Genomic DNA, 12,757 nt, shown 5'->3' with positions numbered 1-12,757 from the left:
GAGCCCCTGCTTCGTGAGCTGTGTGGTTTGAAAGAGAATGGCCCCCAAAGGGAGTGTCACTATTAGGAGTGAGTGTGGTCTTACTGGAGGAAGTGAGTCTCTGTGGAGGTGGTCTTTGAAGTCTCATATATGTTCAACCCGTGTCCAGTGAGATAGACCACTTCCTGTTACCTGTGAGACAATATGTAAGAACTCTCAGCTACTCTAGCATGTCTGCCTGCATGCTGCCTTGCTTCCCGCCGTGACGGTAATAGACTAAACTCTGAACTGTAAGCTGCCAGCACAATTAAATGTTTTCTTCTATAAGAGTTGCCGTGGTCAAGCCAGGTGGAGGTTTCGCACGTCTTTAATCCTAGCACTTGGGCGGCAGAGGTAGGCAGAGCTCTGTGAGTTTGAGGCCAGCCTGGTCTACAAGAGCTAATTCCAGGACAGACTCCAAAGCTACAGAGAAACCCAGTCTCAAAAACAAAAACAAAACATAAAAAAAAAAAAAGAGTTGTGGTCACGGTGTCTCTTCACAGCAACAGAAAACCCTAACTAAGTCATGATCTTCAGGCCAAAGAGCCCCGTCTCAAAAAACAAGGTGGATGGCTTCCGAGGATGACACCTGAGACTAGCCTTGGTCTTCCACACGCATGCACACACAGAAAGATGCCATGATGAAATAACTTCCAAAGCCTTTCCAAATAAAAATATAAAACATAAAATGTCTGTATTGGGGAGATACCAATAAAAATATGTATAAAGGAGTCTGGTGAGGCGGAGCCTATCTATGGTGCCGAGACAAGAGGATTGTGTATTTGAGGCAATCCTGGGCTGCACAGGGACACCCTGCCTTAGAAACAAACAAACAAACTTGTAAATGAGGCTGCAGATGCTGCTCAGTGATGCACACTTGTCTGGTACCTGGGTTCAAGCCCCAGCACTGTCAGAGGGACTGGAGAGAGACAGAGTGGGAGAGAGACAGGGGTGGGGGGAGCTGGAAGATGGCTCGTTCTTTTAGAGCTCTTGCTGCTCTTTTCAGACGGCCTGGGTTCACTTACAGCACTAATGTGGCAGCTCACAGCTGCCTGTAATTCCAGTTCCCGGAGACCCAACATCCTCTCTGATCTCTGCGGGCAGCTGCATATACATGCACTCAGGTGCACACGCGTATACAATAAATAAATACATCTGTTTTAAGAAGCAAAGGAGAAATGTCTAGGTGAAAGTGCTGGCCGTCCTTTAAAACAGCGGAGAGATAGCGAGTCAAGGATGCCGCCTCTTAGTAAGATTTTTCAGTTCTCTACTCAAAAGTCCTAGTGTGCAGTACAGTAAGAGGAGAGAGGTAATAAAAACATATAAAGATTGAAAGCTGGGCCTTGTGTTACACACCTGCAGTCCCAGGTACTTGAGAGGCTGCAGCAGAATTGCAAGTTCAAGATCAGCTTGAGAGAGAGAGAAAGAGAGGAGAGAGGCTTTTGCTATTTTATTATATAGCTCTAACTGGCCTGGAACTCAAACAAGACCCATTTACCCCTGCATTCTAAGTGCTGGGGTTGATTGGTTATGTCTGGCTAAAAATTTTATATATATACATATATATATGTATATCTGTATATATATATGTATATCTGTATATATATATGCATGCTGTATATATAATTTAATATATATGTTTTTTTGAAACAGGATTTTTCTGTGTAGCCCTGACTGTCCTGGAACTCACAATGTAGCCCAAACTAGCCTTGAACTTGGAGATCAGGCTGCCTTTGTGTCCTCAGTACTGGGATTAAAGGCATGTGTCACCACTGCCTGAAAAATACTTATTTTTATTTTATGTGTAGTTTTTGCCCAAATGTCTGTGTGTATATCATATGTATGCAGTGTCTGCAGGGGAAGGTACTGGGTCCTGGGTACTGGGGAGTACAGATGGTTTGAAACCACAAACCCAGGTCCTCTGAAAGAAGAGCAGCAAGTGCTCTTAACCACTGAGCTGTTTCTCCAGCCCCTAAAAGAAAATCTTAAAAAGAAGGACTCAGTTAGGCAGTGGTGGCACACCCCTTTAATCTCAGCACTCAGGAGGCAGAGGCAGGCGGATCTCTGTGAGTTCGAGGCCAGCCTGTTCTACAGAGCTAGTTCCAGGGCAGCCAGGGCTACACAGTAACCCTGTCTCAAAAAATAAAATCAAACTAACTAACTAACTAACTAACTAACTAAGAAGAAGGTCTTGGTATGAAAATATAAGAATTTAACCAGGTGTAGGCCACACGCCTAATCCAGAATGCAGGGGGCTAAGATGGGGGAATTGTGAGTTCAGTGCCAACCTGAGCTACACAGGACTGTCTTAATTATATGATTTCAAACCTATGACAAGGAAAAGGTAAAGCTTTAGTAAAATGTTAGTGGTCACTGGAGACTTAGAGTTCAGGGCATGGGGTGAGCTAGCGCCATGTAGAGCGTTGTCAGGCAGAAGGGTGTTGGTTTAGACTGTAACAGACAAAGTTTTTAGGTATTGTCAACATCCGTAGGACTTTGCAGCACACAGACATGGCTGGCCTCTGGTAGTTTTTAAATGTTTATTTTTGTCATACTGGAGATTAGACCTAGGGTTTCACACATGCTAAGCAAATTGCTCTCCCACTGAACTACATCCCCAACCCAAGAGTGAATCTTTTTCCTGTCTTTCTTTCTTTTTTTTTTTTTGATTTTCAGAAAGGGTCTTACTCTGTATGTAGCTCAGGCTGGCCTGTACCTTACTATGTAGCACAGGCTGGCTTTGAATTTCTGGGTGATTCAGCCTCCTGAGTGCTGAATACATACATACATACATACATACATACATACATACATACTATGTGCATACATATACACATGCGTATGCTTGTAATATATATGAATACACACACACACACACACACACACACACATATTAGCTGTTACACCTGGAATTAAGAGCGCATTTGATGTGGGAGGTCCTTCTGTAAATGTGTTGCTTTTATTGGTTAATGAATAAAGATGTTTTGGTCAATGGCTTAGCAGAGTAAAGCCAGGTGGGAAATTTGAACAGATTAAAGGGAGAGAGTAGGCAGAGTCAAGGAGATGCCATGTAACTGTGGAAGGAGAAAAATGCCAGAACATTACCAATTAGCCACAGGTGATACATAGATGAATAGAAATGGGTTAATTTAAGCTGTAAGAGCTAGCTAGCTTGGATATGCCTAAGCCATTGACCAAAAAGTTTGTAATGAATATAGTTTCCGTGTGATTGATTATTCAGGTTTGGCCAAGGAAACAAAAGCAAAAGCACATTCTCCATTTACAGCCCATGGGGAAGGTTGGGGATGGCTGAAAAGGGAAAGGCCTAGGAGATGATTAGTTCTTTTTTTCCTTTTTTAAGTCTTAAGAGCAAATGGGCAGGGTGGTGTTGGTGCATGCCTTAAGCCCTAGCACTTGGGAGGCCAGGCAGGCAGATCTTAGTGAGTTCGAGGCCAGACTGGTCTACAGAGAAAGTTCCAGGACAACCAGTGCTACACAGAGAAACTCTGTCTCAAACAAACAGACAAACAAAAACCAAAAGAAGAAGGAAAAACAAAGAAGATGACAAGAAAACGGGTTTACTCAGCAGAGAGAGGTATTGGAGGGCCAGGCATGGTGGTGTTTTGCCTGTTCTAGCACTCAGGAGGCCGAGGGAGGACCATCACTCAGACCCGGGCAAGCTTGGGCAATAGAGCAAGACTCCATCTCACAATGAATTAATGAAGATAAATTTGAGATTGGACATGGAGAAAGTTAAAGCAGAGTGGTGTGAGGGGCCCTGAGAGCCGAACCTGCTGTATGGTGGTGGGACCGAGGACCTAGAGGGCCTTGCTTCTCCAGGACTGGGTACTGTGTTGGTGTTTCTACACCCCAGTAAGCCTCTCCACTGCTACAGCAAGCCAAATCAGATCAGATCACACCGAATTAGAAAAAGCTGGGTGGTGGTAGTACACACCTTTAATCCTGACACTCGGGAGACAGAGAGCCAGGTGGATCTCTGTGAGTGAGTTCCAGGAAAGGCTTCAAAACTACTGGTGGGCGGTGGTGGCGCATGCCTTTAATCCCAGCACTCGGGAGGCAGAGGCAGGCGGATCTCTGTGAGTTCTGAGGCCAGCCTGGTCTACAAGAACTAGTTCCAGGACAAGCTCTAAAAATGCTACAGAGAAACCCTGTCTCGAAAAACCAAAAAGAAAAAAAAAAACTACTGATTTTTCTGTCTTGAAAAACCAAGCCAAACCAAACCAAACAAATAAAAACAAAAAAAAAAAAAGGAAAAGAAAGAAAAAACTCAAAACCCAGGTTTAATGGGTAAAACACTCCTGGATGATCTTCTGAGCACCCAGAGAGGAGAAGGGGAAAAAAGACTGAAAAACCACGTGTCTGTTTTCTGTGGGGACAGTTTAAATATCCTGTGGTAATGGTCTTGAGCATTTCTGGGGGAGGAACCATGTTTGTAGGACTTTCTGAGATGAGGTAGGGTTTGGGGAGGAGGATTGAGGTGGAGCTTCCATCAGAACATTCCAGACTCTTTGGATATATGGATACCAAGGGTTGGGGTGGAGCTTGCACCAGAACATCCCAGACTCTTTAGTTATGTGGATGCCAGTTTATGTCTGGCTGTTTCCTGCAGGCATGGCGCAATGAGGGGAGCTGGGAGTCTGTGGGCTCATGCAGAGTTGGAGGTATGGGTGAGGAAGTATTCAGTTAGCTGCCATCCTGGAGACCTCAGACATCCAGATCTAACTTACATGCTCTCAAAGTTAAGCCTAAGCAACATTTGTCTAACTTGAATACACCTACCAGTGGGTAACAAATGGAGCCCTGGCCTGGCCCTCCTTGTCAGCACACAAAGCCTCAGAAAGACCCCCGCCTCCTCAGCAGAATCTGCTGGCAGATCTGGATGCTGTGTGGTTTAACTTTCTGTCACTTCTCCCTAGGGCACTCACCAGGCCTTTCTTCCAGAAAGTCTGCGTGACCTCCGACCTCTCATCCTTTTGAGCATGGGAACAGAGCTGATACGGGTGAGAAAAGAAAAGTTCTATGAGTTGATTGATGGGGATACGAAGGAAAAGATGATGAAGACGGACGTGGATTATCCCAGGTCAGTGCTGGAAGTGCTCATAAGTCCTCTGGAGCCACTGAACGAGGTTTTCCATTAGCGAAAGAAAGTGTGTGTATGTAAGTGTGTGTGCGTGTGTTAGAACTGGTAACGACGAGGGTGAACTGGTGTTGTGGAGGTTTCTGTCCCGCCTGGTCCCATAGTTGTTTAGTCCCAAAAAAAACACACAGAGGTCTGCATTAATTATAAACTGATTGGCCTAGTAGCTCAGGCTTCTTATTAACTCTTATAACTTATGTTAGCCCATAATTTTTGTCTGTTTTAGCCACGTGGCTTGGTACCTTCTTCAGCGAGGCAGTCATATCTTGCTTCCTCTGTGTCTGGCTTCATCTGTGTCTGGCTTTCTCTGTGTCTTGAGTGACGATTGCAGACTGAACTTTCCTCTTCCCATAATTCTCATCGCCACGCCTCTACTTCCTGCCTGGCTAGTGGCCAATCGGCGTTTTATTAAAAATAATACACATGACAGGATAAAAGACCATTGTCCCACAGCAAACTGGGTTGTTATTCTACTCAGAACAGTTGCAGTTTCTGATGCTACTTTTAGCATTGTGTTTCAAAGAGCTAGCTCGAAAACCTTGTCTCCCCTCTGAGTCATCCACTTGTGAATTTGTCTTTAATAAAGCCAGAATATGGGGGAAGCTACATACATTAAGATGTGCACAGCCCTAACATGCACAATAAACAGTGACAGACACCCACATGTGTCACCCTGAGGAGACAGCTTAGCAAATGGTGCTGCTTGAATCAAAGGTTACATTGGAGCTAGAGAGATGGTCCGGCCCTCAAGGTAGAGTCCAACAACAAAATAAAAGAATTTGGGACTGGAGAAATGGGTCAGCAGTTAAGAGCGCTTGCTGTTCTTGCAGAGGACCCAGGTTTGTTTCTCATAAACTTCTGTAACTCCGGTTCCAAGGGATCTGATCGATGCCTTCTTCTGACCTCAAAAGGCATGCACATGGTGCACAGACGTTCACATAAATAAATAAATCTTCAAAAAAAATTTTTAAAAGAAAAATTGACTAGATAGGTGTTAGGAATATTTCCTAACTGAGCCACTCTGCCAATGCAAAATAATCCCAATTAAGCCAAATCAGTCCAGATTAAAAGATATCCAGGTTTAATTAGACACCTGTGCTCCTGGGTGGCCCCCAAGGGGAACAGGAATCACCAGAGAGGAAAAGGGAAAACTACGAGTTTATTTTCTGGGGAGCAGTTTGAATAGCCTGTGGGAGTGGTCTTGACCTTTCCTGAGGAGGGATCAAGGTTAGAGGGGCACAGGGGAGGGTCTTCCAAAGATGGAGGCCAGAGGCTGGGATTACAATAGGTATTTCTCCTATCGTAGGTCAGTTGTCATTATAAACTTAGACCATGAAACCCAATATGGACAAGTTCAACAGAACCGCCACATACCACTCGGGCTACCCATGCATGCTTCAGCATTGCCAGGGCCTAAATTACATTTAAAAAATTCAGGATACAGCCGGGCGGCGGTGGCGCACGCCTTTAATCCCAGCACTCGGGAGGCAGAGGCAGGCGGATCTCTGTGAGTTCGAGACCAGCCTGGTCTACAAGAGCTAGTTCCAGGACAGGCTCCAAAGCCACAGAGAAACCCTGTCTCAAAAAACCAAAAAAAAAAAAAAAAAAAAAAAAAAAAAAAAAAAAAAAAAAATTCAGGATACAGACGTAGTTAGGCCTCAAAGAAAACCAGGACAAAGGGCTAGTTGAGGTGTCTTTTAGCATATCAAAGAGGACACTGGCTAGCTCTCCCAGCATGCTCAGTACCTGTAGCTCCTCCCAGCGTTTCTCACCCTGCCCCCTACCCTAAACCTCTCCCAGGGGCTTGGCTTCTGCGGTCTCTGTGCCTCTTGGTCCACAGGTTCCCCTCTTAGCTCCCTGCTTCTCTTCCTCTCTTGCCCCTGACCATGGTCTGGTTTATTCTGCTGGACATGTTCAGTCTGGACCCTTCCAGATGCCTTTGGCTGTTCTTTCCCTCCCCTCTACAAGTCTTCAGTCACACCTAGGAGCAGTCATGTGACTAAGGGCAGGGTATTTCCGAGTGTATACAGGTTTTGTGTGTATGCAAAAATTTTAGCCGTTTACTTTCTAAATCAGTGCACATGCATTAGGTTTCATTGTAGTGTTTTCAAACAAAATTTGTTTTGTTAATTCTCTTGGTTTTCTCCCCATCCCTCTGTCTCACCCTTGTCCCCTTCTGCCCCGCCCGCCCCTGGTGTAGTTTTGACCTACGTGCAGATTCTAGTGCAAACTAGAGAAACAGCAAGTTGAACTTTCTAAACCCTGGACTGGACTGACCTGCTGCTCAGGGCAGTTAGGCATTTAAGTAAGAATGCTGGAGAGGGTAATCTCAGCACGTGGGAGGTAGAGGCAGGAGGTTGCGAGTTTAAGACTGTATAGTGAGTTTGAGACCAGTCTGAGCTACACAAGGCCCTGTCTCAAAACTCAGAAGAAACTGAGCGGATTTAAGAAAAATCATGGGCCGGGCGGTGGTGGTGCACGCCTTTAATCCCAGCACTTGGGAGGCAGAGGCAGGCGGATCTCTGTGAGTTTGAGACCAGCCTGGTCTACAAGAGCTAGCTCCAGGACAGGCTCTAAAGCTGCAGAGAAACCCTGTCTCAAAAAAAAAAAAAAAAAAAAAAAAAAGAAAAAAAAAAAAAAAAAAACATGAGCAAATCAAAAAACAGTTTTTATGTAGATATGGCCATTAGGTATAATCTTAAGAGGAGCTTCTCCATCCACACAAAATAACTCCAATTAAACCAGATTAGACCAAATCAAGCCCACTTTTTTTTTTTTTTTTTTTTTTTTTTTTTTTTTTTTTGGTTTTTCGAGACAGGGTTTCTCTGTAGCTTTGGAGCCTGTCCTGGAACTAGCTCTTGTAGACCAGGCTGGTCTCGAACTCACAGAGATCCGCCTGTCTCTGCCTCCCAAGTGCTGGGATTAAAGGCATGCGCCACCACCGTCCGGCTCTCAAGCCCACATTTAATGAATGCAATGCTCCCGGGTGGTGGGGAACATGGGGGGCCACCATGCAAAACCCATGACCATGGCACAACCCTAAATAGCCTGTGGGAGTGGTCTTGACCCTCCCTGGAGAGGGGTCAGGCTTTCCCGGAGGTGGAGTCCAGACCAAAGCAACTCCCTGGGGGAGGAGGCTTGAGATGGAGCTTTTTTGCTCTATTGGCGCCCCAAGGATGACTGCCAGAGGCTGGGGTGGTGCTTCCAATCATCCAGCGGCCAAACTTGGGGCTGCTGGTGTGAGAAACAGTTGAAAGTTGTTGGCAGCTTCTTCCAGCTTCAGGGTGCCTTTCTCTTCTGGATCTTGAGTATGACTCTATTTAAAATGGTCTTCTGGAGCCGGGCGGTGGTGGCGCACGCCTTTAATCCCAGCACTCGGGAGGCAGAGGCAGGCGGATCTCTGAGTTCGAGGCCAGCCTGGTCTACAAGAGCTAGTTCCAGGTCAGGCTCTAGAAACTACAGGGAACCCTGTCTCGAAAAACCAAAAAAAAAAAAAAAAAAAAAAAAAAAATTCTGGTCCGGCGTTGGTGGTGCATGCCTTTAATCCCAGCACTAAAGAGGCAGAAGCAGGCGGAGCTCTGTGAGTTTGGGGCCAACCTGATCTACAAGAGGTAGTTCCAGAACAGACACAACTGTTACACAGAGAAAACTATTTTGAAAATAATAATAATAATAATGGTCTTCCGAACCAACCTCCTGGATGAATGATCTAAGGAGCCTCGCGTGATGCATGGGGCAGGGCAGTGTTTGTGAAGGTCAGGTTCCTGAAGGTTTTCTTTAGCTGCCCCGTGCAGCTGTTTGGAGCAGTTGCCTGTGGCGCCTGTCCAGCGAATGCCATAGGCTAGACAACCTAAAACTACCCTTCACCGCCCGGGTCATGGCACACTGGGCAAAACAAAGACCATGGTGGCATAGTCACAGTTTAGGAGAGGCTGGGGTTTGGAGCTAGACACTCGTTCTGTTTACTCAAAAGAATAGACTAGAAATCAGTGTGACCCTCAGTGTCCATGGGTGACATGCGGTTTTGTCTGTCCTGTAGGAATGTGTAAATATGTGCTTATCCCTCATAGGTTTTTGGCAAGTTCCTTTGGCCTCTTTAAGCCCATAGTTCACATCTGTGAAATGGGTTAGTTGTGAAAACAAAGAACTCAACCCATGTAGCTGGGCGTGATGGCTCATGCCTTCGACCTCAGCAAAACAAAAGAAAATGGGGCTGGAGAGATGGCAGGAGGTAGAGGCAGGCAGATTTTTTTGAGTTCGAAGCTAGCCTGGTCTACAAAAGGAGTTACAGGACATCCAGAGCTGTTACACAGAGAAACCCTGTCTTGAAAAACAGAAGAAACAAACAAACAAAACCAAAAAGACTCAGCCAGTGTATGGGATGTGAGCACATGATAAATGTTGTGTAAGGAGATGTGAATTAACAGAACTTTGAAGAGGAGACTGTCCATCCATGTGCTGGTAAACGTCTGCCAACCAAGTTGCTCGGAGGCAGGGGACAATCGTGCCAAGGAACATGTGCTGATTTCTGTGGTGTGACTATACCAACCAGCCAATTGCTGGCTACCAACATGATGTCACTCAACATAGATAGCACTGAGAAGAGAGGCCCACAGTTAGCTTTCAGGAGTGGGCAGGGATGTTACTGAGACCTGGAGGACCTTATAGTCCATTCTGACTGTTGGGTGTTTTCTTAGGTTGAGTTCTAGGGATCACAGTTGCTTTGTCTTGATCAACATCGTTTAGCCGGGACCATTTATAGTTACCAGTGAGGTGTTGGGCTTGCGCCCTTGGACAGGTGAGGCCAGATGAGTCAGAGGAAGTTTGAAATGCCCTTCCCTTGCTGAGGTATCAGAAGGAATGAGCCAATAAGCACTGAGCCCTGCTATTCTACCTTCTCACCTTCAGATGCTGCGAGGGAAGTGCCCAGGTAGGATTAGGACATCAGGACCAGCCCAGGGTAGCCACTGTCTATTTCTCTCAGATTTTTCTGTTCTGGACATTTCATATAAAAGAATTATTTTGTAGCCGGGCAGTGGTGGTGCATGCCTTTAATCCCAGCATTCGGGAGGCAGAGGCAGGCGGATCTTTGTGAGTTCGAGGCCAACCTGGTCTACAGGAGCTAGTTCCAGGACAGGCTCCAATGCTACAGAGAAACCCAGTCTCAAAAACAACAACAACAACAAACCTAAAAAACAAACAAAAAATAATTGTGTGTGTGTGTGTGTGTGTGTGTGTGAGAGAGAGAGAGAGAGAGAGAGAGAGAGAGAGACAGAGAGAGAGAGAGAGAAAGAGAGAGAGACAGAGAGGGGCAGTCTATCCATCAGCTAATAGACATTTGGATTGTTCTACTCTCCGCTGTTATGACTGATGTGTCTCTGAACATTCTTGTGCAGATTTGTATATGAACATATTTTCGTTTCTCTTAAGTATACTTCTGATGGCAAACTGCTGAGTCATGTGGTAACTGTATGTTTAACCTTCTGAGAAGGTGTCAAACTGTTTTCCAAAGTGGCTGCACCAGCTTACATCCCTCAGCCCTGGGGACCCTCCCTCCAGATTTGGAGCATCTCCATGCTTCTGATGGTAGCCATCTTAGTGTGTGTGAGTGGTCTTGCCCCGGTGGTACCCTCCTCCCACTGTAGCTTTTATTGACAAAAAGCTGATGATCAACAGCTACATTATTTTTTTTTCTGATAGGATCTTGCTTTGTAGCCCAGGCTATCCTAGAACTTGCTGTGTAGATCATGCTGGTCTCAAACTTATGACCCTCCTATCTCTTGAGTGCTGAGATTACTGGCCATGACCAGCTTTTCTAATAGCTTATGCTTATTATTTTCATTTATTTTATTATTGTGAGTGTCTGCATGTGTTCATGTGTGGTACATATGTTTGGGTGCATAGAGGATAACTTTGTGAGTTAGTGTTCTCTTTCCACCTTCACATGGGTTCTGGGAATTGAATCCTGGTTCCCAAGCTTGCATGGCAAACACTTCCCCACTGAGCCATCTTGCTGGCCTTGGTTTGTTTGGCATTTTTGTTTGTTTGTTTTTATTTTTTAAGACAGGGTTTCTCTGTGTAACAGTCCTAGCTGTCCTGGAACTCACTTTGTAGACCAGGCTGGAACTCCCAGAGATCCACCTGCCTCTGCCTCCCAAGTGCTGGGATTAAAGGTGTGCGTCATCATGGCCCAGTTTTGTTTGGCCTTTCTGAAACACAGTTTTACTGTGTAGCCCAGGCTACTTTCAGATTCACCGTGTAGTTCAGCCTAGCCTCAAATTCAGTGATCCTCCTGTATCCGTGTTAGAAGTACTGAAATTCTAGGCATATACTACCATCTCCATTTTATCCACCAAAATTAGCTTCAATCCACTTTATTGGATTCGGTATATCAAAAGTATCCTTTCGACACATCCATTTTAAAATTAGTAATTCACATTTCTTTGTGTTGTGTGTCTAATTCATACCGACCACATTTCTGGGCCTGAGCAGCTCACCAGTGACTCCTGGCCTGACAGAAGAGCAGCGTAGACTTAAAAGAATGAGTTGGTAGAAAGGCAAAGAAGGTGGAGGATGTGAGAAAGCGCTGCACCAGGAAGCAGGGAGTGTTTAGTATTTGAAAGGAAGGGTGGAAGCCTCCATCCGGGTGGGGGGGGCAGAGGCCAGGAGGAGCCCTAGAGTGCAGCTTCTGTGTTTGCCCTTCAGTGACGAAGAGCTGTGTCAGAGATTCCTGAAGGAAAACAACTGGAATATCTTCCGGAAGGATCTGCTGCGGCTGCTGGTGAAGCCCCTCAATGAGCAACCATACATCCCGATCCAGACCAAGAAGAAAGAGATCTATGACCCAAGGTCTTTGATCTTGGATTTGTGTAACCTCAACAAGAGGGTGAAACAACACTACCCTGTTTTTATGGTGTCCCAGAAATATCTGCCCCCCTTGAGGATTGTCCAGACTATGTCAGCACCCCGTCGTAAAATCCAAGAACTCCTTCCGCAGTATAAAAATGCAGGAGTTCTTCTTTAGAATCAATAAAGCGCATTAGGATTGGCTTCTCTGTTTCCTGGATGTCAATAAAGTGCATTAGGATTGGCTTCTCTGTTTCCTGGATGTCAATCAAGTACATTAGGATTGGCTTCTCTGTTTTCTGGATGACCACAGGGGAGTTGCAGGCTCAGGATGGGCAAGGCTGGCTGGAGGACTCAGCCAGTAACTTGAGAGGCATGATCTCCCATAGCACTTGTGGGATGCAAAGAGACATGGATGGGAGGAGGTTGGGGTGTGTCTGTTACTAGGGAACCAGTGTGACCATTCCCCATCTAGACAGAGCTCCCTCACCTGAATCAATGGACACAGTGCTGAGAACCAACACAGGCCAGTTGCTGCCAGTCATTACACTATGTAAGAAAATCAAGAAACACACTATTTTAGATTATTTCTACTGCTTTTCTTAAAACATGAACAACTAATTTAAAATATTTTTAAATAAAACATATGGGATGTGTTGTGCAGCAGGCTGCCGGCGAGACCTCTCTGGCTAAGTCGGCATCCTGTGGATAGCAGAGGCCCACCAGCAACAAACA

The 12,757-nt window shown here is 45.6% G+C and overlaps 1 protein-coding gene across 1 annotated transcript in view; it reads left to right on the top strand.

The window, feature by feature from the left end:
* Positions 1 to 12,200, top strand: part of Cnbd2 (cyclic nucleotide binding domain containing 2) — a 48,850-nt gene extending 36,650 nt beyond the window's left edge. The window contains exons 11-12 of the mRNA XM_038331844.1: positions 4,956 to 5,119; positions 11,882 to 12,200. Coding sequence (XP_038187772.1) covers positions 4,956 to 5,119; positions 11,882 to 12,200 — 483 coding nt within the window. The remainder of the gene's footprint in view (positions 1 to 4,955; positions 5,120 to 11,881) is intronic.
* Positions 12,201 to 12,757: the final 557 nt, after the last annotated feature.

This window comes from Arvicola amphibius, chromosome 5 (assembly GCF_903992535.2).
Source record: "Arvicola amphibius chromosome 5, mArvAmp1.2, whole genome shotgun sequence".
NCBI classification, from domain to species: Eukaryota; Metazoa; Chordata; class Mammalia; order Rodentia; family Cricetidae; genus Arvicola; species Arvicola amphibius.
Note: the sequence above shows the minus strand (reverse complement) of the source record. Positions and strands in the feature narration are given on the sequence as shown.